The sequence below is a fragment of the Neltuma alba genome, unplaced genomic scaffold (genome assembly GCF_004799145.2).
Source record: "Neltuma alba isolate B1F8T4 unplaced genomic scaffold, ASM479914v2 tig00003947_pilon, whole genome shotgun sequence".
Classification (NCBI taxonomy): domain Eukaryota; kingdom Viridiplantae; phylum Streptophyta; class Magnoliopsida; order Fabales; family Fabaceae; genus Neltuma; species Neltuma alba.
In genome coordinates, this window is record NW_021633491.1 from 78,814 (window position 1) to 104,788 (window position 25,975).

A 25,975-nucleotide genomic window follows, 5' to 3' on the forward strand; every position below is an offset into this window, starting at 1 on the left:
AAAACAATAAAAAGTCATATAAATTTTATGTACACAATGGTAGTGATTGAACTGGGTACGAGGGACTTAATAGTTTAAGTAAAATTAAAGATTCATTGTGGAAAAAGATCAGATAATATTGGATCTGGTATTTAAAGAGTCGGACTGGACAGGATGAATGGACCGATTTGATCGTCAACTAGAGATCATTTCAACATTTAAACAATTTTAAATCGACCTAAAACGGTGGTTGAGCTGAAAGCTAGACTGAAAACTGAGGTATTTAGATAAAAACAAAACTATGATTTTAAAAGTGTTTTTGTGATATATGAAATAAATATGTGAAAGAATTTATCTTGATTTATAAAAAAGTGTTTTTAAAGTTATCCAAACACCTCGAAGCCAGCACATGGATTTTTTTCTTTGGTCATAATAGCACACGGATTTGGACACGTGTTTTCACGCATGATGTTTGGAAATAATTAAAATAATTTTTTTTGGATAAACAATAAGCTACTCCCTCCGTTCCTTATTATAAGAGACGAATAACCGAATTACGTTGATCAAAAAAGCAGTTAAAAGTAGTTAAGAACAATCAATGTGTAAAAAAAATATTTTTTTTCCAAAAATACCCTCATTAATAAGGAGAGAGAGTATGAAAGAGAACAATTAAATTATTGAAAGAAAGAGAAGTGAGAGGGAGAGAGTGTGTGAATTGGAGACAATAAATATGGGTAAAATAAGAAATCAACACAAAAAAGTAGAGACAACTTTTAAGTGTCTCTTATATATAGGAACATGCCATAAGCACCAAATGTCTCTTATAATAAGGAACGGAGGGAGTATTTTTTTATCAATAATAATTTAAAAAATAATGCGCCAAAATAAATCTGTATCTGTTTACTTGAAAAGGACGAATCAAATAATTTCAGAGAGACCATTGCCTTGCCTTTCTTGGCTTTCTTGCTAAAATGAAACCAACCATCGTAAATTCGTAATCAAGAGGGAACCAAACAGACTGGTTCCGTGGGAAAATTAATAATGAGTTGTTTTAGGAATCGGTCAGAATCCAATATAACTGATCGACAACAAGGAGAAAAAAATAAAAAATAAAAAAATAAAAAAGCAGATTAGTGTCAGTTCAATCTGTTCATTCTTCTAACTGTTAGCAATTGGTGCAACATGACATTGTGCCCGTTTAGATCAGCGATTGGAAAAGTAGCTTATTAAAAAAGTAGCTTATGGATAAGTGAAGTTGGGTAAAAACCAAATTGAATAAGCTGAATTGTGTTTTGATTGGAGTTCAAAAAAGCTAGTTTGCAAAAATAAGATTGATAAAAGGTTGTTTGGATTATGGTTGAGTAAAAGTAAGTTTGGTTGTAAAATGACCAAAATGAGTATGAATTTTAATAAATAACGAAACATGATAAAAAAATAAATTGAAATTAATTTAATATGAAGAAGTGAAATTTAATAAGTGATTTAAAATTTAAAATTTTAAAAATAAAAAAAATATTTTAAAAACAAAGCTCCTTGGGCGGCAAAGTATTGAGCTTTTCCGTTAATCTGAGAGGGGTCATGGGTGATGAAAGCTTGGTAAAAAAAAAAAACGAAGTGAATAGGGAATAATGGTAGAAATAGGAGAACAATAAAGGAGAAAATAAGAAAAAAAGACCTTGTGACAGCAACGCAATTGTGGGAGAGCTGAGGTGAAAAAAACAAAACGAAGAAAGTTGAAATGAGAGAATATGGCAGAAGTGAGAGAAAAAAAACTCCTGTAGAAAATCAGAAAATTGGTCCTGACACATCACAGGTTAAAAGCCATAATAAGCTCTTCAATAAGCTACAAAATTCAGCTTGAGCCACAACGTACGTTTACCAGTTTAAATTTCATAAATTTTTTTTTAAAACCCAACCAAACACTATGATTTTTCCAATCGAACTTACACTACAAATAAACTACTTTTAAACCCCTCAAAAGCCCTGCCAAACGGACCCATTATCTATGGGTGGAAGTTGTTTCCTTTCCTCGTTATATTGTGATACAACTATTATTATTCTCAGCATAATTATTAAATAGCGATAAAAAAAAATACAGATGTTGCACATTCCTTTATTATCGACTTACTTGAAAATTTTGATGAATTTTGTTGTCTTCAATATTCTCTCCATTGACGGAAAAACCATTAAAGGGGAAAAAATAGAGTAGGCAAGACGAGGCACCCAAAACAAAACAAACCACAAAAAGTTCCAAAGAAAAACAAGAACAATTGATGCAACCCTTGTCATGCACTCTGATTGGATGAAAAGAAAAATAAGAAGAGAAAATAGGAGAACAACATGCTACTTTATATATATATATATATAGAGAGAGAGAGAGAGAGAGAGATTTTCTGGTCTAGAAAAATAAGAAGGCAAGTAATTTGAGGCTTGTGTCTCTTTCATATGAGGTCACTATGAAATTAGTCACTTTTATTTTCTTAAAACGAATATTTGTGTGATCCGAAATGAAAATGAATGAAAATTAAAAAGAGATTCTCTCCAAAGCTCTGGTAGTAATGACGTGGGGATGTTATTGGCTGCAGGGATTATTGTGGGGTCCACTTTTCAAAAAGTTCGCAATCAGATGGCGTCGCCCGGACTCGAACCGGAGACCTTCAGTGTGTTAGACTGACGTGATAACCAACTACACCACGACACCCCATGCCTGGCGCCTGCTTCCTGAATCACTCTCTTGTGATCAGGTACCTTATTGATATATTCGGGTGAGAAGAAGCCCATATGCTCTAAATATTGATTTGGGCCCTCTTTCGCTGCACAGAGTAAGTTGGTCAAATATCATGTCAACTTTTAGCCGGAAAACATGTCATTTCAATCTTTTGCGTTATAAAAGTGGTTTTTATTGGTAAGGAATCGAATCATATAAAGTTGTGAGTTTAAATTATACTGCTGATATGAAAATCTTATTAATAGGTGATTTGTAAATACTTCTATAAGCGTTCTTTGAATCTAGAGGTATGTCCTGATCCTGATGAGTTCCCGAGATTCAACTCACTTAAATTTTTTAGTATAAAAAAAAGTGGCTTTTGTTCTTTTAAGTGATAAATGTTTGTATACTAAATTAATATCAAGTTAGAAGCACAAGTGGGCATGGCTGTGGATCTCCACATTTAGCTATAACGAGGAGTATTTTTGTCATTTGGAAAGTATCGTGTGTAGATAATGCTAATTTTACTCCCCCTTTTTTTTTTTTTACCAATTTTTATTGTACTTCCCTTATCTCCCTCCATCTCTATATGATACACTCTTTTCTATCTTTCTTATAGAAGCTTTTTAATAGTCCTTAATGTGACCTTTTGTCTAAAACATTATTATTATTTTTTAAGTATCACACTTGCTTTGATATTCCTTAGCAAACTATCAACTTTATTGAGGGTATTTTTAATACTTTAAAAGCATTAATTAAGGCTAATTAAATATTTTCTTGGTAAAAGAATGACATAAAGTGCAGACTTTTGTGGGTTACAGTCAAACTTCCCAAACATAGTGTTATCTGAAATTAGAATAGGGAAAAAGATGATGGAATACTACAACCCACACCAACCCAAGAAAAAGAGTAAAAATAAAGTTTGTTAGGGTTAAGAGTCATGTCTAAAAGTTAAGAAAGGTATTTACAAAAATGCTCTTGATCAATCTGGATGATTATTAACCTTATAATATAATTACTTAGCATTAAAAATTATAATCCAGTTATTAATTTTGACCAGCTAATTCATGCAGAAGTTCTAATAATATCCTTTTTAACGAACCATTATAAATTGTTTAACTTCACTGCTTGCTTTGAAAGTCTTAGTGGAAATTGCTTTATGGTTGATTGTCCTAAAATGATAAGAGTAACAATTCCGACTGTAATTCTTTCTGAGGTGGGGAAAACGAACGTGGACCTTATCGTAAATCACATTGTTCATGGCCTTTCTGTCGTTCGCCTTGGGGTTCTCAATCAAAATTTAATCCAAGCTATGCAGTATAGTGCAAACTCGGGTCGTTTCACTTTTGGGAGCCTTTATTAATTACCTAAGCTAGACTAAATGCCATGCAATGCAATGAAATGGGGTTTTGGGTTTTTAAGACTTAAATGAATGGTGCCTAAACTAAATGCAATGAAAACAAACCTAAGATACTATATTTTTGGTGTTTTAAGATAATAATGATGGAATGGAAATGAATGATAGGAAATCTCTTGAAAATGGCTTTGATGGCAATCATAGTTCACTTAAAATATTGGGAGTTTCACAAATCATTAGGTTTTCTTAATAAGAACCTCATTAACTCAATGAGTCCAAAGCTTTCATTAATGAACTCATTAATGAAAGCTTTGTTTAGCTTCCCTAATGTGTAAATTTGGAATGATCATGTAATTGGCTTAATGTAACACACAATCAACTCAGTACCCAAACACAACCATGCAAGATAGGAGAGAATAATAAGAGTTACAATAAGTATATATGCAACCACATATATTTAAGCACAAAGTTCAACATCAATCAATCCAAATTACAAATGTAATCATTAACCAATAATTACAGTATCAGTCCCAAGTTCCTAACTAAGAAATTACAACTCCTAGACCTAGAAAGCCATAAATCATAGCTAAAAATTGCAAACTGAAACTAAACTCCCCTTTGAAGCTTGGAAACTCATGCTACTCCACCATCTTCAAGAGTTGATAAACCCTAGCCCTCCATAGCTTCAAGAAAAACTCCAACCAAAGTGAATCTATCAACCATGGCAGCTGGGAGTGGAAGGAAATGAGATGGAGTGAAGAAAAGATGAAGGAAATGGATGGGGAAGAAGATGGAGGTGGAGAGGCAAGAAGATGAGAGAATAGAGGTGTTGGAGATGATAGAATGGAGTGATAGGTCGAAAATAGGGTTTCTAAGGGCTTTTAGGGTCAATTTGGGTCGGATCATATGAGTAGAGGGTCCATTTTTGCGTTCTGGATCCGAATCTGACGTTACTGATACGAAGAGGTTCGCCGCGGCGAACTCAAAAGTTGGCCGCGGCGAACTATTCCAGAGAGGTATCCTAGTGAGATTTTGAAAGTTGGCCCCGGCGAACTCAAAAGTTGGCCCCGGCGAACTATTCCAGAATAGCCACTGATGCACATTTTCAGACTTTTTGCCACAGCACAGCATTTTCTTGGAAACTCTCATGTTGTGTAATGCTTTGGTCTTCAATCTTGGCTCTAATTCTCAAGTGTCCTACAATAAAAAGCAACAATTTGAAGTATCAATTGTCCTAGAAATCAATTGAATACAATTAATAACCAATTATGACAATTTTACCCTCAAAAAGACACTAACTCAAAGTAAGGACTCTTAATCTAAATTAAGCACAATTATCATTAAAAGGAGCCAAAATCTATGATAAATACCCTTAAAATGATATGAAATAACATAGAATAATTGGGCTAAATCAAATCCCTCACACTTAAACCTTTGTACTCCTAGACAAAGGCAATACAAAACTGAAGCAAGAGAATAGTATTGATACAAATGGGAACCCCCTATGAATTCAAAGTAAGAAAGCAGTAGTGCCATTAATCCAACTCTTCAAATAAGCATCCATAGTGATCTAGGTTAATGAGAAGGGATTAAAGTAGAGTACAATCAATGCAATGGGAATGAGCAAAAGAGAAAACACTCAAGATATAAATTGTTTCACTCTACTCACCAAGTTGGGGTAATTTTCTCTCAAATCCACTTAATCAACCACTTTGCCATAAGCTTGTTAAAATCCTACCTCTCCACTCTTAATGCACAAATGCAATGATCAAGAGGACTTTTAAGGTTATGATAATGGGAAGGGTTAAATGAAATAAGATGAGGTGAACAGATATGAAATGATTAAGCACCAAGCATTTTAGAAAAGGTTTCCAACTACTATTTACTCTATTTCTCTAAAAGCACAACTTTGTTCTTCAAACCACCAATGAATTGCCTTATTTCAAAATTTTTGTTCTTTTGGTACCATTTATTCTGATCTTTCTTTCTTTGGAATGACTTTTTTGAAATTTCAATTTTCAGATGGTCCTTTTTAGGATTTCTCTTTTTATTTATCAAACGATTAATGCAGTTTTCCTTTCCTAATTGTTTTTTCAATTGTGAAATTAATTTGTACCTACCCCGCAGCTCCTTTCACACATGTCATTCTTCCCCGTGGGGTCCATCTGACGTTCTAGAAGAGCTCAGCCACGTCAGCTTTCCGTATTAAGCACAAGAAAAGTTGTATCTTGGATTTATTTGCCGACTGATTTTTTTTTCATAATTTATGTAGTTTTATCATGCTTCACTCTTTATTATAATGATCTAAAAATAATTTTATATAAACTATTAAAATTATTAATTTTTTTGTAAAATAATAAAAAAATTCTCCATAAATATTATTAGTTAAAAAGTTTGATTAATTAGTGAGGAAAATTTTCAGTTAGTTAAATATATTAGATGGAAAAAAAATTAATATTTCAAACAAAATATATTATATTATAGAATATATTACAGATCCTTAATTGAATATATTTATCATGCTTGAGAGACTGAGATGCGTTGAGATGTCATCAAATAAAAAAATTTATTAATTTATTTGATACATTAAATAAAAATAGAAGTTTCTTAATTAATTATTAATGGTTGATGATCTCGAATGGCATTGAATAAAATAATTAAAATATAATCAAAGATAAGAACCTGCGTGAGTTGGCACTAGGCCTCTCCATCCCTTCTAAGAAAATTAATTATGTTTAATAAATATATATTGATTTACCTAAAATGTTCTCTTTAATAATTACCACGAGTTGTGGTAGTGAGTTTAGTAGGCTACTTTTTTTTTTTTTTAAACTTATGGTTTGAGTGGTTTACACTTGTTTGAGTCCCAAAATTTCATTTTATTCTCATTTATACTGTTCTTTTTTTTTCCCTCTAGAAACTTTGTAATTTAGCCATCATAGTTATTATTATGAATGGATAATAATATTTATGCCATTCCACTAATTAAGACGTGGAAACCTATGAAGCAAACATCGTTGTTCCTTTTTTAATTTTTATTTTGTAATGGATAATAGTTATGTCATTTCGTTTCTTGCTTTTTTTTTTTTGCCCGCTTAATTCATTAATAATATTCACGTTCATTAATAAAATATTTTTCTAGGGATGACGAAGACAGTGATCGACAAGAGAGTCATTGGCAAAGATCACGATCTTTAGTGGGGATTAATTAATTTAGATTATAAAGTTACAATTTCTTCGATAACGAACTTATATTTAATTGGAATATAAATAAAATAATAGATTCGACACCTAATGGAGACAGCAAAATATGTAATTTTTTTAACCTATTAAACTCTAATTATTCTGAACTGTCGATTTGGTCATGTGTTGAGCTGTTTGTGAGCCTTTTGTTTTATTGGACCAATTGTTCAGGAGGTGACGCACCAAGCACTGCATAATAATAATCATCCGTTTTTTTAAAAAAAAAACAGTAATAATTACTATTAGGCTTGTGATTATCAATAACATCATAATTATTTGTTATTTAATTGACCCTACTTCTCTTTTAAGCAGGTAGCTGTACATGTGAAGAAGGAAGAAAGAAAAGGGCACGAGAAATTATGTAGTTGCGGGGTGTGATCTGTGTAAAACTATTAAAACAAGTTAAGCGAGTAAAATGAGCTAACCCTTCATAGCTGTACATATGAAGAAGTAGCTGTACTAATTGGGCTAACTCATTTATAATTCATCTGTTTATGAGTTTTTGGATTAATTTAATAATATAATTTCATAAAAACAAAAAAAATGTATAATTTAATTTTAAAAAATTAATAGTAGTACGTAGTATAGTAGATTTGGCTAGCTGGAAGCAGGCTTTTTAAGCCTAAGCTGTCATTTATAGCTCGTGGCGGACTGTGACTTGAGTTATAGTATCACCTCTAAAAATTAATATTCCTTCAATCTTTAATATAAGACTTATTTAACTAATTTGATTATAATAATAAAGTTAAATAAATTAGTTAATTATAAGAAAAATGACATGTTTTTTCTAAAACACCACAATCATCTTTCTTAATATCCTCTCTCCTTTTCTACTTAATCATGATTGAGGGAGTATCCATAAAGATAATTTAGGAAAAACTGATAAATATGAGAAATATGTCTTATATTTAGGACCAAAATCAACTCAATAATTAGGTCCTATATCAAGGACCGAAAGAGTAATTTTTTTTTTCAAATACATAGGGTTATAATTTTTTTTAACATATTGTCTGCCAAGCCAGAAAAATCATAAAAAAATGTTCCTCTTAATTCTTAATAAAACTTGGGGATACTTGATACTTTTGACTTAGCAGTAAGCACGAACAAATTCTAGTTGATTTGATTCCAAACCAACTGATTGTGTCTGATTCTGATATGATTAAAATAACCAAAATTAGTTTATTAACCCGACCATTAAAACTTTAGGAAGGGAAAGGACATATCCTAGTCTCAAAGACATGTATATTCTAGAACCTAAAATGTATTTTCGTCATTTACACTTTAAAATTTCAAACTTAATTTTCATGCTAATACATATTACGTCATCTTGAATATTTATTTATTTATTTAGAATATTACATGATTAAGTTCTTTTAAGACTATTTCAGAGTTGATACTATGTGTGTTTTCTGATGCTTAAGACATGTTTAAGACATAAAATTATAAAGTAAATTCAAATGTTGAGTTTACTTTTATTACTCTTCCGGTTTTAAATATAAGATCCATTTTGTAGTGTAATTTACACTACAAAATAGATCTTATATTTAGGATCGGAGGAATATTAAAGAAGTATTAAACATATACTTACATATGGTAGATATGAAAATGCTGCATATTAATTCAAAGAAGTTATAAATAAGAACATAAAGCATAACAACACTCCCTCTGTTTACTGTATATTTTAAGCAGTTTTGAAACATTCCAGTCCTTAGAACATAGACCAGTGTAATTAACTAATATTTCTAGAACATTCTATTATAGTCTTTCTAAATATAACCTGTTAAATACATTTGATTCTCTCCATGCTCATCAAAGCATATGATTATCATTATAATGAAATCGAAACCATCTAAAATTTGATATCAACACTCAAGATTTCAAATTTTTAATCCGTACCTCTTTTTTTTTGCAATGATAAATTTATTTTTTTAAGAGGTGTCAATTATAAGATTATCTTTATTTTGAATTATGTATCTATTAAACTTAAAAATATTTAAAATATAAAAAATTAAATTAAACATTTACCATCTAAAATGAATTTAGATAGTTTAGATTACAATGAGCATGGAATATATTCGCAATTCGCTTAATAAGAGTGAACCAAATAAATGGGTGAGATAAATTTTTTTTTTATTTGTTAGGGTATTTTAAGGACGGACATATTAATTACACTTAATATGTGGCAAAATACTTATAATTGCTTTATAAAAGTAAATGGAGGAAGTACTATTAAAGGTTTTATCTGTGCAGCAACATGAATAAAAAGAACCCAAAAAAAAAAAAAAAAACTACAAGGAGACCGTAGAAGATGCAAACAACAATTATTGCATTATACTGTCAACCAAACGACCATTGCAAAGCTTTTTGTTTGTTGGTCTTTTCACCAAGAAAAAGGAAAAACAAGAAGAAGAACACTTTCCAATATAACAACCATCTTAAACGAAGGCCTATTTGCCAACACACCCAAAAAACCATTGTCCCTTTTCTCACAAGAAAAGTGACAGAAAACAGGTACTTAGACGTCAAAGTGTTAGTGGATCTGGCTTGGCGTGTGAAGGAGTCCCACTTCGGATAGAGTTGGGTTAAAAAAAGAGGCATATAGATGCAAAGCACCCATATGCCTCACAGCTGACACTTTCCCAACACTTTCCTCCTTCCGGGGACCCAACACCTGTGGAAAAAACTCACAGCAGACGTTCATGGTGTTTATGGTCTAAGATGCCCGACACAACAAGCCTTGTAAACAACATATATATAGTTGAACTTCTATCTTTTGGTATGAACTGAACGTGCAACTTCTTCACATGAAAGATTCAAAGGCTGAGCGTAGGCTGCTTAGAAGCTCCTTCAACTTCATGCAAAATTCCTTATCCATCTGTTCATTGCAGAAAGATAATTAAGAATATAATCAAGAACAAACAATTTGACATATTCTAGTGCATTATCAGAACCATGGGTACGGAACTTGGATCGATTAATTTATCTATATCGAGATGAGGAGTTAATCACCTGAGCAATTATGGTAATATCAAGAGCAGAACTGCCAAACGTCATGACACTGGTACTTGTGACTGTCAGATGAAGTTTCTCTATCTCACTGACTGTTTTTTCTATCACTCCTGTTGTTTTCTCACAGTGAACTCTTATGAGGACGTTTCTATCACAAAATCTAGCTTCAATTTCTGGTAATGGCTCCTCACGCGGATCACCAGAGTCCGAAGAACAATCTCCTTCATCAGCTAATAATTGAGTTTTCTTCACAACCACCACAGATTCCACGCTCCTCCTTCTGCTCTGTTCCTCTTCAAGGACCCTCACTCTCTCTTGCAATTGCTTCAAGTACTTTATAGCATCCCCAAGAACAGAAGCCTTGTCCGTCTGTTTGAAGCAAACAATTAACTAAGATCAAAATTTTCCATTATAAGCTTAAGTTATGATAACATTTCTGTGTCCTCAGAAGGAAGAGATCAGAATTTTGCGGCTAGATATAACTGACTAGAACTTCATGCATAGATCTCTTCAGATACTTTAAGAAAAAGTCCAATGAGTATGTCGGTCAGAAACTGTGTTTCTTTGATGTTAGACTGGAACATTTGTTACACGTTATATATGGTATTTAAGTAATCTGATGAATCTTAAACATGTTGGACAAGCAAGGCAGAGACCAGTGAACTCAGAATCTTAAAAGGTACACTAACATCATCTTCTTATACCTTTTTAAGGCCGGGGACAAGAGCAGATAGAGCAATGAAGCGCTGGCTGAGCTTTTCTCGCCGCTTTCTTTCAGCAATAATGTGGTCTTGAGGTTGAGAAAGTTTAGGACTTGTTCCAACATTCTTTCTGGCATCTTGGCTGGCATTGAAGACAAAGTTCTGATTTCCCAAGGATCCATGAGAGGCCAACATGTCTGAAAGGATTGTGCCGTTGATTTCAGGACATGGTATCTGCACCTTAGGCTTTAATGTCCCCAATTGACTTATGTAACTTGAATTGACAAAGGAAAGAAGATTGGAACAAGAATCATAGTCTGTGTCTAATATCTGATTCTGATCACTAGTGTTGGGGCTCCAATTGTTGGGTTTCAGGTGTTTCTGGGGCCTTTCAATGCCAGAAAGGGTATCTGCCATGGAAGTTTTGGGGTTGAACCTTGTTGGGTTAGAGAATGAATGTTGTTCTAAGGTCTCTCCAAAAGCAGCATCAAGGGGCAGTAAGCTTGGATCATCCAGAGAGTTCAAGTGCCATTGATGAAGAAAGGTAGGATCCTCCACTATTACCTGCTTAAAAATAAAACACTAATTCCTCAGCAAAACTTTCAAAATCTCCATAAACAAATCTTTCTTTGTCTTTTTTCATTAATCAGTCTTCAATCAAAAGAAGACCAGATTCATGTCACCAAGTGATTCCAAATCAACATGCACAATATATAACCACTAGCTTATTTTCAGAGAACAGTTCAGCAGAAGAGCTAAGACCCGGGTGCGGGCCTTACCTGTTCAGGCAACGTTGTCACAGATGAAATATCCATAGAGAAAACTTCCTTCTTCAACCAAGAAGAGCTCAAAGCTTTTATCCTGTAAGAGGGACAACCTTAAATAGGTCAATTTTGTGCTAATAATTCACCATCTGATATAAATATCCTTTAGACAAGCATTAAGCCAAACACATGGCAGCGAAAGCCCCACACAGACACACAAATCTACAATTCCACATCAATATATGTTACTCGTGTTAACATACTCACAGATCTCAGTTGTTGAAATTGATAAATAAGCTGAGGTAACTAAGAAGAAGAAGAAGAACTCAGGATTCAAGAAATGAATACCCTTTTGTCCGATCCCACTGAAAAGTGTCTGTCTGTATATGTCCCAATTTATAACAGTAGCAATAAGTATCTAAGAGTGTTGATGTGAATAGGCGTAGACAACCTTAGATGACTAATTTTTTAAAGGAAAAATTGGAGATAAATCCCTTATTACAAATTTAATTGGCAAATGGTCTCTAAGATGATTGATTGCACAAGAGAAGATTAGTTACACATAAAGGAAGATAAGTTGCATAAAGGGAAAATGGTTTGCACAAAACATTAGTTGGATATAAAGGATTGGTTTGCATACAAAGAAGATGACTTGCACATGAGAGAATTTTATTTGCGCAAAAAAAAAAAATTGAGTTGCACATCGCACACAAAGAAAGATAAATGGCACAAAAAAAAAAAAGTTAAGTTGTACAAAGTCTTTAGCTCCCATTTGGTAATTAAATTTTTAACAAGGGAATATCTCCAATTTTTCCTTTTTTTTTTTTTTTTTTAATGAAGATGAATGACGCAGAACGTTTTTAAATATTTAGGGGGGTGGCTTCAAGCTGACAAATTAATCTCTACACGTTTTTGTTGTTATTAGGACTTTTGAAGTTCTTCTTCTAATAACCCACCAACCTGCCATTGAAATTTTGATCAAGCTTTTAGTAAATGAAGCTTACATCAATCCAGCATGTGGCCCCTCACCATGTCTCCAGCCTTGAGGGAATTTTGCATTGTTATTATTAGGTAACTTTATTTTTGAAAAAAATAAACTGTCAATGTGTTTTTATTCTCAGATTAAATTTCCTTTTCAAGGACAGAATTTTCAAACAGTATATAATATAATCTTCGTCTGATCAATAGATCATTATAAGAATATTACTACCTCTGTTTCAATGTAATTGTTGTTTAAGGTTATGCCACACATTAAAATGGTTATCAAATAGTCTGGATTATAGCAAAATCTAGTGGGAACCAGCTACAATAACTTCTTATCAATGAGTTATTTATAAACAGACATTTATATTTTTATTAATGAAGTTTAAACTAATTAAACAAGAAATACTCTCTCCGATTTAAAATGTTGGTTGAGGGGTTTGCCTTCATATTTAATCTAAGACCTCAATCTCTTACTCCTCTGATCCTATTTATAAGGCAGAAAGAGAAGGTGTTTTTTGGTTCTATTTATAAGTCATTTCATTAAATTTTTAGCATAAATATACTATTTTGTCATTCATTTATTACAGTGTAGATAATTATTCTTTTGACATGTGTATATATTACATGGGGGTAAAGTTAGAAAGTTGTTATATTTTAATAAAGAGTTAATGCAGTTTAATGTTTTCTTTGGTCTGTGTGAAACATATTGAAAGTGTCTTATAAATAGAACCAAAAAAGTATCTTTTAAATTTATAACTGTTTTTCCAAACAATTTTATTGATCGCATATATTATAGGGATTTAAATGAGTATTTTAGAAAAATCAACAAATATTTTTATAAATAACCAACCTAACAAACAAATTATTTATCTAGTTAGTGCATTTAAACTGAAAAGAGTAAATAAGTGATAATTGATTGAGAAAACCAAAAACTTAGCCATTATTTCCACCCAATCACTTTATGAGCCTGTCTTGCTCTCAACAATCTCCCATTTTCTTGGTCCAAGAAGATCAAATCAAATCACACCCAATGAATAACTCACCAATGAGAGCAGACTAGCCAACCCATCACCACCATCCATCCGTTCATCAAATTAAAACAAAACAGAGCAAGTCAATGAGATAATATGAGACTGTTAAGTGTTGGTTGGTTGTCATTTTCCGATAATGTGAATAATTAAGCCTCAGTCTCCACAGTTTGCCTCACTTTTAGGTGAATGTTACTCAATTTCCATTGACCCTTCAAGTCCTCAGCCAATTCCCAAGTGGCATGTGTTCACTATAACTTGTGGTCCGGCCACTCAACCGCCTTATTAAAGGCTCCGCACATGTAATAAAACAAACGTCATATCCTTTTTTTATTTCAAGCTTATTTATTGCAGGAGTTTTTGGGATTTATTCAAATTTTTTTTTTAGAGGAAGAGGAATTGAGGGGTAATATCTTTTTTGTGTTGAACTATTGTACTAAGAATTTTACTATTGAAGGAGTGTTTAGATGAAAACTAAACCATAATTTTAAAAGTGATTTTACAGTATACAAAATAAATATAGAAGGAATTTATTTCGATTTGTGAAAAAGTGCTTTTTAGAAGCACTTCTCATGTCATTCAAACACCTTTTAAATTCTTTGAAACTTTGAGCACAAATATCAAAATTATTTTAATTTTATTTCTCTGGCTTGCGGGTCTGATTTTCTTTCTCGTCAGAAAATATACTTTAGAACGATAACAAAACCTGGGCAAATGGTAAAAGTTAACATCTCAAATTGGAATCTGAGGTATTGATTTAATTAAATGATCCAATGTTATTTAATTGAGTCGGGTTGGGCGTGTATAAACTTCAAAAGAATCGGAAAAATGATAAAAATAAAATACAAAATGATTTGAGTTATTATATTTAATAATTTTTGTCTGAAATTAAATGTATAATTTTTGTCTAAAAATTTAAAGAGAAGCTTATTAATAATAATTTTTGCACACTCTACCTAGTCACACCGAAAATGATTTTTTTCCTAACTATCCTTTTCCTTTTTTTGTTTGGTTCGGTTCCTAACCATCTTTGACCAAACATGAATCAGCCGAGGTTCCTCCTAGACATTCGGAACACTCAAATTATGGAAATTTGGAACTCTATTCTCTTCCTGAAAAGTCGGAGGTGGGGTGGCTTTCAGGAAATTGATTTGTTTATGATATGCCACTTGTTACCCGCACTCGCTTATGCATATGCAAGCACACACATATATGTAGCCGTATCATACAAAATCCTTGAAACCTTACAAAAATAAAATTTAAGAAAGTAATATATCTGGTTCTAATTATAAGATCAAACGAGATTTTATAATTATGATCAGAAATAATATAAAATTATCATTGTGTTCTAAAGATAAGTAGATTATTTATGCATGGTTTTCATTCGAAAATTTTTATATAATTTAGCTCCCACGCACATATGTACATAATATGTGTGTGTGACGCACGCATTTTTCATCACATTACAAGACAAAAAGCAAGGGCTGCAAGCATGATGATGATAAGGACGACACCGTTCCAATTCTTCCACTCAATGCATTTTTAATACTACCTCTTAAGTTAGTTGATTAATTTAAATAGATTAAAAAAATTTGTTAAATTAGTTATTTGTAATAAATATGTGTTATGTTTTTTTAGAATACCTTTACTAATCATGTGTATTAGCTAAAACTACTATTTGATGAAATATTTAACATGAGCAACTACTACAAGAACTATGTTAAAAAAATAAATAAATATGAGAGCAAAATGGATTTGGATATTATATTTGAAACCAAATTAAATATCAAACTAATTTTTATATTAAGAGCCGCAGTAGTACTATCTTATTCAGAAATCATGACACTCTAATTTTATATACTACCTTTGATCTTAATGTAAGAGTTAGTTAGCTAATTGGCATAGATTAAAATCATTAGTTAAGTTGATTATTTGTAACAAATATATACTGTCTTTTCTAAAATATTCTTACCAATCAAGTATATTAGCTAAAAATTCCATCTTTACGGGGACTTTTTTTTTTTAAAAAAAAGATAAATATAAGACACAAAGTAAATTTGAGTGTTATATTTTTGAAACCAAAATAAAAATCCAATTAGCTCTTATATTAAGTAGCAGAGGTAATATATCATCAACAAGGTTACCTTTCTCGCTGGCTACTATACAACGCAAATTGGATCCCTCACCGACCACAAGACTCAGATGAGAGAGACAAAGGAGATATATAAAACTTGGAAAAACAGAGAAATGGCTGTGCCTGCCAATTACGACCTCACTCCATTGGATCAGAGGTGATACAAGTCAAGTTGCGTATTTCAGTTAGGACACGTGTTAATTCCATAGTATGACAGAATATTAGTTAATAAATGGAATCAGAAGCATAAATCTCCTTAAGATTTATTAGAAGGTTGTTGAATAATATACTCCCACCCACGTGTTCCCTAATTATTGAAAGCGAACACAGCAGCTTTGAAGTGAAGAGAAGAATTTTGAGGGAAAAACGGAAGCTTCCATCAGCCATTCTTCGCATTGGCTCATACGGGTCATTTGTCTTCAATTGCAAACAATCCTTCCATGAGATTTCAATAATTAGAAGTCATCATTTGTCACGAATGACTTTAAAAGATCGTCATTTTCCCTTCTCCCAAGCTCACTTTGCACAGTAACTTTCCACCAATTATTTTTTAATGGATGAGAGAACCTCAGTGAGGAGAGAAAAATAGCAGTATCAAGATAAATGCACAACGGGCAAAATCAGTATTAATGAAAAAGTTATGGGTCTAACTCATTCCAACCCACCCCCAAAAAATTTTTTTTATAAAAAAAACAAAACAAAAAGCTGCACACACAACACACACACAAGACAACTATCACCAGTTCGAGTCCCTTGGATGCACTTCCAACATATATCTGATTCCACACCCCCCACACCCCAACCAAAAAAAAAAAAACTTCCACAAGGCCACTCCTAAATGCAGTGGGGTAAAATCATAGAATTGATGCCAATCAGGTACCTAGAAATGGGATGTTTTGTTTATTTGTGCTCTGCGTTCCGATGTACATACAAGAGCTGAAGAGCATGACCAACCTGCCCGCAAATTACTATCAAAATACATGTTCGCCAATTTAGAAATACAGAACGGAATGATCTTATACAAGGATGTGCTGATGCCACAAAGGACAATTGTTCTACGTCGCCACCCGCTGTAATGAAGGCCAAGCAATGCCGTCATCATCCGTATAGCCCTGAAAAAAGAAGTCAGAACAATTCTTCCAACAACCATGGTTGTATGGATTTCTAAACTTCCCATCAGGACCACGAAGATACCCATATCGGGTAGAGTTTGCCACTTCATTTGTGGTGATATTCTGAGCTATCTGCACAAAGCATAAAAGGTCTCCCGTCAGCTACTTATCTTGAAGGTGTTTAAGAAACATAAATTTTAGTACATTCATATTAGACGACTTCAAATGTTTCTCATTTGACAAGTATGCGGCTAAGTTGCTTCACAAGTTCATTGTGTTAGAGGACTGCAAAGAAAATCGACTAGGAGAATGTTGGGGGCCTCATGGAAAGTAGACTTGTGGGAAGTGATGCTAAAATATTAGAACCACCGAAAGTTAAGGGTTTAGGGTATTGTACCTTCGTTACGCAATAAAATCTAATGAACATAATATATATGCTACGAATAAAATAACAATGGCAATAACGTGATAATGATTTAAGCACTCACCATTGAAGCCTGTGTTGACGTCAAAGTTACAGCAGCAATGAAAATAAAAGTGTCCAGCACCAGAAATGCAATAGCCCCAGGATGCTGTACTAACATATGATGGACCCGTGTTTCTCCTTCTGACAATCCTATCGGTAATGTCCAAATTCCTGTGATGGAAACAAGGATAGTCTCAAATTCAAATAAAATGATATACAATATGATTTCAATGTAGGACAAGGCAAAATGAGCTCTTTAAGTAATACTTTGAACCGTAACAGCACCGCTAATGAATGATGTCAAAGTTGCCAAGCAAACAAAAATAAAGAAATCCCTTTTGTTCCTCTGCAAGATGCACAATCATTATGACATTAAGGCAAAATGGAAATGAGAGAAAAGGATAAATAAATAAACTGTTTCTTTTATAGTAGAGTGACAAAGTTAAACAGCGCATCTCATTTCCAAGTCCAAAGTACCCACAAGGACAGTAATCCTGGTGCTATGAGCCATCCGTCTTTTGTAAGTAAATAGGAAAAAAGAACAATCAGCAAAATTCTCCACAAGAATTAATTGTTCTTGCGGGGGAAAACTAAAATACCACATTCCTGACCTTTCCCACACAGTTAGATATCCACGGGCAATGGTGGTCAAACTGTTCCACACAACGCTTACAAGTAGGGCAATGCTTAGATCGGACAGCTCTTATTATCTGATTATGCAATTCCAGAAAAGCAGACAATGAGTATTACATAAACTTGAGTTCTTGAAAAAGTAAACTCTAACTGCAAATTAGCACTCAACAGTACTTCCATCAATACCCAAACAAATGCACCAAAAAAAAAAAACCTTGCAGGTAGGGCAAAGTTGAGACCAATTTCCTGTCCAAACAGAGGAGCTGTTCAGGTCAATATTCAATAAAGGATCCTACAAAACGCCAAATATAATATTAGCACGTTTTCTGGTTAATAAAACAAGTAGATTTGTTCATAATCCAGTAAGAATTACAGTTCATATCAAGATATAAATACTCATAATCTCCCATTGAGTTTCAAAAGAAAACCCAGAGTTGCATCAATGATTGTTTTGTCTGAAAGGAACAGATATAAACTGTCATGCATGGTCAAATCCATTTATTGTTCAAATCAAATGCAGTGAAGAACCTGATAACTAGATGTCATTCAAGTTACAATACATGAAATATAATTCTACTGTTCACGAAATCACATCTTTACTACCTCATTGACGCTATGCTCACAGATAAGATGCCCACATAATTTGAAGGTTCTCTTGCTAAAACCTGACTCTGGTGCAAACTATTTCTTAAACATGACCATCACAATTTGGAGCAACCTTTTTATAGACAATAGGGATTACATGTGAGAACATTGCATACCTCTGCATCACTATGAGCACCTGAATCTCCTGGTCGTTTTATATAACCAGGATCTTTACTGCACAAAAGTGCAAATAACATTAAGAAAATTCTGACGTTGGCAACTATAAATAAAAACACGTTTGGCAAAACTAGATCATGTAATAAGCATATATGGTAAAAATTCAGATAGCGTAGGAAGTTGGTATCATCAAGCCCGTTGGCACAGTATGGCATAAAGCAATGCAAGTCATATGAATGTCTTCGAAAAGTCAAAAGATAAAAAATAACGCAATTAAACTAACTGTCTGAATTTCTTACTTGTAAGACAAATCCAAAAGAAAAAGGCACTTTACCAATAGGCATTAAGCGGTCCTCCTGCTCCACACACATTGATGTACATGTCCTCTCAATATCATTGTTGGTAGGTTCAAGTAAAATGAAAATTCCTATTTCAGATATTTAGTTATCTCATCTCAAAGTTCTAGAACTTGACATGGTAATAACCAGAAAATTTGGGAAGGCCCTACAAGTTAAAAGAATCTAAGATCAAGTAATTGGCTGCAATTTATAATTCTTTACTATTAAGTTCTTGCTAAAGTGGTCAAGACCACGGCCACAAGTTATAGGTTTTATATCAGGCCCGCTTCAGTACTTTGTGCGTTGTTAAATGATGATATAGCACTCGTAAGCACTTAAAATCACTAAACAATGCAAGCCAAAACCTAATAACTAAATAACAAAAGATAAAGACAAAGTAGAAAAAAGGAAGTATGCATCAATCCCAGCGATTTTTAGCAATGCGTTGACTGTTGACTAACAGAAAGAACCAGTCTTCTCAAAATAAAAGGAAAAAATAATAGTGAATCGGAGAAAGAAGAGAAGAATATATTAATAAAAATCATATAACAACCACAACACGGAGAAGAGAAAGGTAAAGGATAAAGAGACATGATTCTCCTTTAACTCATCTTAGCATAATTAAGTTCGAATAAACCATCAAAATGGGGGGAAAGCAAAATACATCAAAATACAAAATACATGCTAGTCAAATTTTACAGTGCTAGGTCCAAACCGCAGAACTTGGAACTGAGATCTTAGTTTCTTGACTTTTCATCAAAGCATTCACGTGAAAATAACAGCTACATCAGCAGAGAATGTCTGTTCAAACCAGAGAGATGCATAAAAATGAAGAGAAGAAAGAAGATTCATGTAAGACAGAAATTTTACCTACTGCACCTGTAGAACATAATCAAGGAACCAACTGCCAGGGAAAGAGCAGTCCAAGCCCAAAGACCGACAACAGCAGTAATCTTTTGAAAACTAGAACCTGGAGAGCGAGGAAACGATTCAATCTTTGAAATATTCAAAGAAATATTACAATAAAGATACAAAATATGTAAAAAATTGTAAAAAAGTTCTTGAAAGACCTGCAACAACTGAGTTGGTGAAGAGGAACATTTCAAAGATTATAATACAAATAAAATGGGAGCATAACCGATATCTGCCATCCTCCCACTACAAATTTTGTCTCTCCAGCGGTTGCTTAGAGCTCTCTGTTGATTAGACTGCAATATATTAGACCATTATCAGCTATAAAGCCAATATTTGTGTTGAAATGCAGATATCTTAACTACAAATGACAAAAGTAATTTACATCAATCAAATGCTACTTCCTACACATTCCTTCGGTACTTTCAAACTGGCAGTAAGATTCTCCCCAATTATTAACTTCTGCTGCACCCAGGCTTCACATCATTATTTTAAACACAACCAACTTAGCAGAACAAGAATTTCCCGGTAGCACTATGGCTAGATTATTTACAGGATCAGTAATGAATAACTGCAATGGTAGTAACAAGTTTTCATAAATAAGAAAAATTTGGGGTGATAGAGCTCAATGGTGTCATGAGATACATGTGATCAACCCTACTTAGTGGGATAAAGTTTTGTTGTTGTTATCATCCATTTTTTGACCTAGCTCAGGACCAGACTAAAGTACGGGTTTACACTAGTTTTTTAGTTGAAACAATTAGTCTAATCTGGTTTTCAGTACACTTCAGGACATACAATATTACAAATACTACTAAACTATGTTATGTAAAGGATAAAAGTTACAATAGTTCAACAGACATCTCAACTATAAGATATAAATTTTTATATACTAAACAAAGTGAAACCCTGACTAATAATTTATCTTGGATTCGTGCATTTCATGTTAAAACTATCTGACATTGGCATGTCCTCACTTAGACCCTTTCAACTTGTAGCTATAACAAACCCAACATGGGGGAAAAAAAAAGAATATTATAATAAATAAGAAAAGCTGGGTATTTCATTCCCAGGACCAAGCTAATAATGTCTAGTCCTGAATCATCATCTGAAATTTTAAAAAATCAAAACTATAAACAATAAAATCAGCAAGTTCGGGCTTCTACATTTGAAGAGTAATTTGATGATAAACGAATAAGGATGTTGATGGATAGTGAAAGAGAGAAAAAGGAAAGAAGAGAGGAGCGGGGGGAGAGAGATTAAACTGAATAATACTCTGATTAGTCAACAAGCATAAGCCATATTCCAATTGGACTCCTTTATAAAGGAGTTGACAACTAAACTACCTCAACTAATGGCTATTATTACTTATTCCCTTAACTAACCGCAATCAACTAATATCTTATATTAATTACAACTTACACATCAGATGTTACTCAAAGATTAACTTCAGAAATTTCCCTTTTTACCATGTTAATCCAGATCATCGCCCATAAGCTCATGGAAATGAGGCCTTCAATAATTTCTTTTTTTCTTTTTCTTTTTCTTTTTTGACACTTTGTTTCCTTCTACGCTAAGTTAATACATACGTATATAAAACATTTGCATCTCCGAAATCTCCTTCAAGAGCATGCAACAGAAGAACTACATGCAATGATGGTTACTCCTACTCATTTTTGGAAGTCTCATGAATGATGTTTTAGCAAGAAAATATACAACCAAAAGCCTCATGAATACACTGTTACGTACAAGGAAAAAGGTGACATGCCGATGACCTTTATCATGTGCAAGCTGTACAGGAGTTTTTCCAGCATTGTCCTTCACCGCCAGTTCTTTCTTTGTGCCTGAGTGTACAAGCACAGTGCATACCTCTGCATTTCCTCTTAGTGCAGCCCAGTGCAACGGCGTACAACCTGTAGTTTTATTGAGTACCGTCTCCTTTAAAACTAAAATGACTAATATAACTCTAAGTTAACCCATAGATTTGGGAACAAACATCTTTTTCTAGTTATAATAACTTAAGAAAGCAACACCAATCCAGTGTAACAAATAATTATAGCTTCCAAACTCGTATAGAACAGTCTTCATCAAATATAAAAGTGAGCTACATTGTAAAAATTTACATGCATTATAAAAAGAAATCTAGCAACAGAAAATGTTTCTCCAGCATCTTGAAATACAAAACCATTGTTAAAACAGATGCATCAGTAGATATACGTGAAGGAACACTCCCTCCAGCTCAAAATATAAGCATCAAATCTTTGAAGGGGCTTGATTTTTTTGTATAAGATACAATTTGGATTTTTCTAATCATTTAATGCATTTTTTTCATTTTTACCCCTAATTAATTATATGTCTCTCTCATATCTCTTCCCCCCTCATTCTCTCTCTCACTTACCCTTTCCATAAATAAGGGTGTTTTAGGAAAATAAGTTGCATTTTTTACATATTTATTGTCTTTAACTAATTTTGACCAACTTTTTGGGTTGCGTGATTTAGTTATTTAATGCTTATACTTTGAACTAGAGGGAGTACATTAGAAAGCTTTACACTAGCAAATTACAGAATGGTTCTACCTTTGATGCCATTATTCTTGCAAGGTTTATCCAATACACACTATAAAATATTAACCACAGAGAACATCCGCCCGGGGAAGTGATAGCTCACCTCAGCATCAAATAGACCACCAACATCAAATCAGTCAAACTTCACCAAAAACTTAAAACTATAAGAAAGGGCTTATAATGTGCAGAGCAATTGATTGAGAAATTATACAAATGAACAGAAACCAAAGATCAGTGTCGCATACCATCTTTATCTTGTCTCTCTTGGCATGCATCCCGGAATAGAAGCAATCGGATTGTATCAGCAAACCCCTTATAAGCAGCCCTGTTTGAAGAACTAAAAGAATAAAGGATACAAGAATCTAACAAAGATAGTCGACATCTTCAACAAAATTAGTCCTATTCATATGCAGCCATGGTTATTACCAAAACAGAAGTGCGTTAAATTTACCAACCAGAAGTATAACACAACTTTTTTAAACGAAGGAAAAATGATGTTTACTGGATTCTCTGGTTCAAAATTACAGTATTAAGTACTGAGCTTGCACTAAAGACTGATAAAACAGATAGTGAAGATCAACAAAGACAAAAATAACATGAAAATGTCCAGTGAAATGGTCTCATTATGCTTAATCTGCATTTCACAGAAGTTCAATTTCCAAAGCTTCAATACTTGCACAAAGTTCAAAATATATAATTTTTCCTTCAAGAAAAGCACCACTTGATTATCTTGTCATTCTTAATTTCATTAGCAAGGATTTTCTTTTTTTTTTTCCTTCTGATGAAATAGCTTTTTCAACATGCACATAATTCTCATATAGATAAAAACATAATTTTCCAGCCGGCCATTCTCTTAAACAAGACTACGTTTGACAGAAACAACATTGGCAACCAAGTATATGTGTTTAAGCTTGAGGGGAGTATTTACAAAACAAGGCACAAATGACTGTCACCAGGCATAACAATCCAAAGCTTGATGGCATACCAATGAAGAGGACTTCGCCCCTCATTATCAGGTACATCAAAGTCAGCATTGTACTTTGCAACGATGTGATTTAAGAAAGCTGTTTGTCCATATTGAGCAGCAAAGTGAACTGCCTGCACCATACAAGAAACAATGTAATCAACATATACCGAGGGGGCAGGTTCCATCTTATTGAATACAGGGAAACTGGCACTTTAGACTAAGCAACATTATATATTCCATCCCATGACAAAGCAACCAAAATTTTTTTTAAAAAAATAATAACTAAATCAAACCACGTAAAAAAACCAACTTCTCCAAACAGATAAATGAATACCCTGTATCCATGTATATCAGCAGCCTCAAGCCAAGCACCGTTCTCCAAGAGCAAATCAGCCACTGGAGTTGCCCCATGAACTGCCGCCCAGTGTAGTGCCGTCTGTTGCAGGTGATCAGTAGCGTTGACATCGGCCCCGTGCTTCAAGAATCAGGAAAACAGCCAGACAGAGTTTTAGAGGGCCAAAAAAAAAGGTAAGCCGACACGTGACATAGCCCATCTATGCCTTGTCAGAATAGCAATTTAGCGTGCAGACACCCTTAGTTACAACTGTTGCTTCTATTAACCATAATGACTAAACAAATGACGGGGAAAAAAAAAAAGACTCCCTTCCTCATGCATAAGAAAGTGAATCAGTTCAAAATTTCACCAAGCCCAATATTTTATCATCAAAGCTGAGCTCACATTCGCATTATCACTTACTAAGAAAAATGATTAAAAAGCATGGGAGTACCTTAATGAGATACTGCACAATATCTGGAAAGTTATTAAGGGATGCCCATTGGAGAGCATAATAGCCATTGGAATCAGGTACAGAAACGGAGGCACCTTCTTGTTCCACAAACCACCTCAATTTCTCAAAGTCCCCACAAGAACAGGCAGAAAACACGTCTACTACAGGAGGTATATCGGGAATTTTCGGGGTTTTAGAGTCCGATGACACCACCTCGATCTCCGACGAACCCATTTGGGCTATAGCATTCGACAGAAAAAACAGAATTTCAAAAGCTATTAGGATTAAGGGTTTTCTGGGCAAGGATCAAGATGAAACCTAACTGGTGATTGCTTGCAGGGAGAGGGAGAAAGAGAGAGAAGAATTTAGAATCTGCTGGGGCGTCGCAGAAGCTTCGGTTCATAACATCCCCAGCTCCGTCCACTATTCATCTTTTCTCGTGTTGGCTTCTCTTTCAACTGAAGCGGCCGACGAAGTGACGTGGAGAGGGTTCCTTTTTCTCTGAATATTTTTGAGCTTTACCGATAAAAGAAAGGGAAAATTGCAAATAAAGACCCCTCAATATATAAAATAGCAATCAGGGACTCTGAATTTGAAAAATTGCTCACAAGGACCCGGTCCCAATTTGCAATTATGAAATCATGGCCAAATTACCAAAATACCCCTCTTTAATTTTTTTTTCAAAAAAAAAACCACTGCCTCGCCGGAATCCGGCCGCCGGAGCTCCGCCACCTCGGCCGCCGGAGCTCCGATGCCGGCGGCCGGATTCCGGTGGCCTTCCTTTATTTTTTTTTTTTGAAACTATTTTTTTTTTAAATTGGGGGAAGTGAGGTTGGGGGATTTTCATGCTTCCCAAAATTAAGAATGACCATTGAGCTAACAAATTTTTGCTAACATTATGATACAAAAAAAATATAAGTTAACTCATTTACTCTTGTTCCAGGTGATAACAAGAATACATTTGAAAAAACAAGTTCTGATTATAAAATAACAAGTCTGGGATTAAAATTTAACAACACGTTTTTTTTTATAACAACACACTCTGTTGCAGGTGATAACAACAATACATTTGAAAATAACAAGTTCTGATTATAAAATAACAAGTCCAGGATTAAAATTTAACAACACGTTTTTTTTATAACAATACACTCTTTTTCTGGTGATAACAACAATACATTTGGAAATAACAAGTTCTGATTATAAAATAACAAGTCTGGAATTAAAATTTAAGAGTACCTTTTTTTTATATAACAACACATTTTATTCCAAATGATAACAACAATACATTTGGAAATAACAAGTTCTAATTATAAAATAAGAAATCTAAAATTAAAATTTAACAACACATTTTTTTTATAACAATTAATTATTTTATACTTTTGAAAAATAAATTATTTATAACTTATAAAAAGTATTTTAAATCTATTTAATTTGCTAAAAAAATAATTTTTATCTCTAATTTATAATCAAAACTTGAAGTGTAATTTATTATAGATTAAAAACTTTTTTATTGTTCAAATTTATAAA

At 33.3% G+C, this 25,975-nt stretch overlaps 1 protein-coding gene, 1 non-coding gene and 1 pseudogene across 3 annotated transcripts; all 3 read right to left on the reverse strand.

Moving 5' to 3' along the window:
• Positions 1-2,606: 2,606 nt before the first annotated feature.
• On the reverse strand, positions 2,607-2,680 carry TRNAV-AAC (transfer RNA valine (anticodon AAC)). The gene has a single exon. It is a non-coding gene; the product is annotated as a tRNA-Val (tRNA).
• A 7,252-nt stretch (positions 2,681-9,932) lies between these two features.
• Positions 9,933-11,851, reverse strand: LOC114743115 (transcription factor bHLH25-like). 2 transcript variants are annotated; one of them, XM_028931309.1, is made up of 4 exons: positions 11,776-11,851; positions 11,000-11,560; positions 10,296-10,664; positions 9,933-10,161 (listed from the first exon to the last, which is right to left on the reverse strand). In XM_028931309.1, the coding sequence occupies exons 1-4, from the start codon at positions 11,809-11,811 to the stop codon at positions 10,087-10,089; spliced, it is 1,041 nt and encodes a 346-aa protein (XP_028787142.1). In that variant the 5' UTR covers positions 11,812-11,851; the 3' UTR covers positions 9,933-10,086. The 2 variants fall into 2 exon arrangements, with proteins under 2 accessions (XP_028787142.1, XP_028787141.1); XM_028931308.1 differs by having other exon boundaries at positions 11,000-11,563.
• A 4,873-nt stretch (positions 11,852-16,724) lies between these two features.
• LOC114743114 (probable protein S-acyltransferase 23) lies at positions 16,725-24,920 on the reverse strand (annotated as a pseudogene).
• Positions 24,921-25,975: the final 1,055 nt, after the last annotated feature.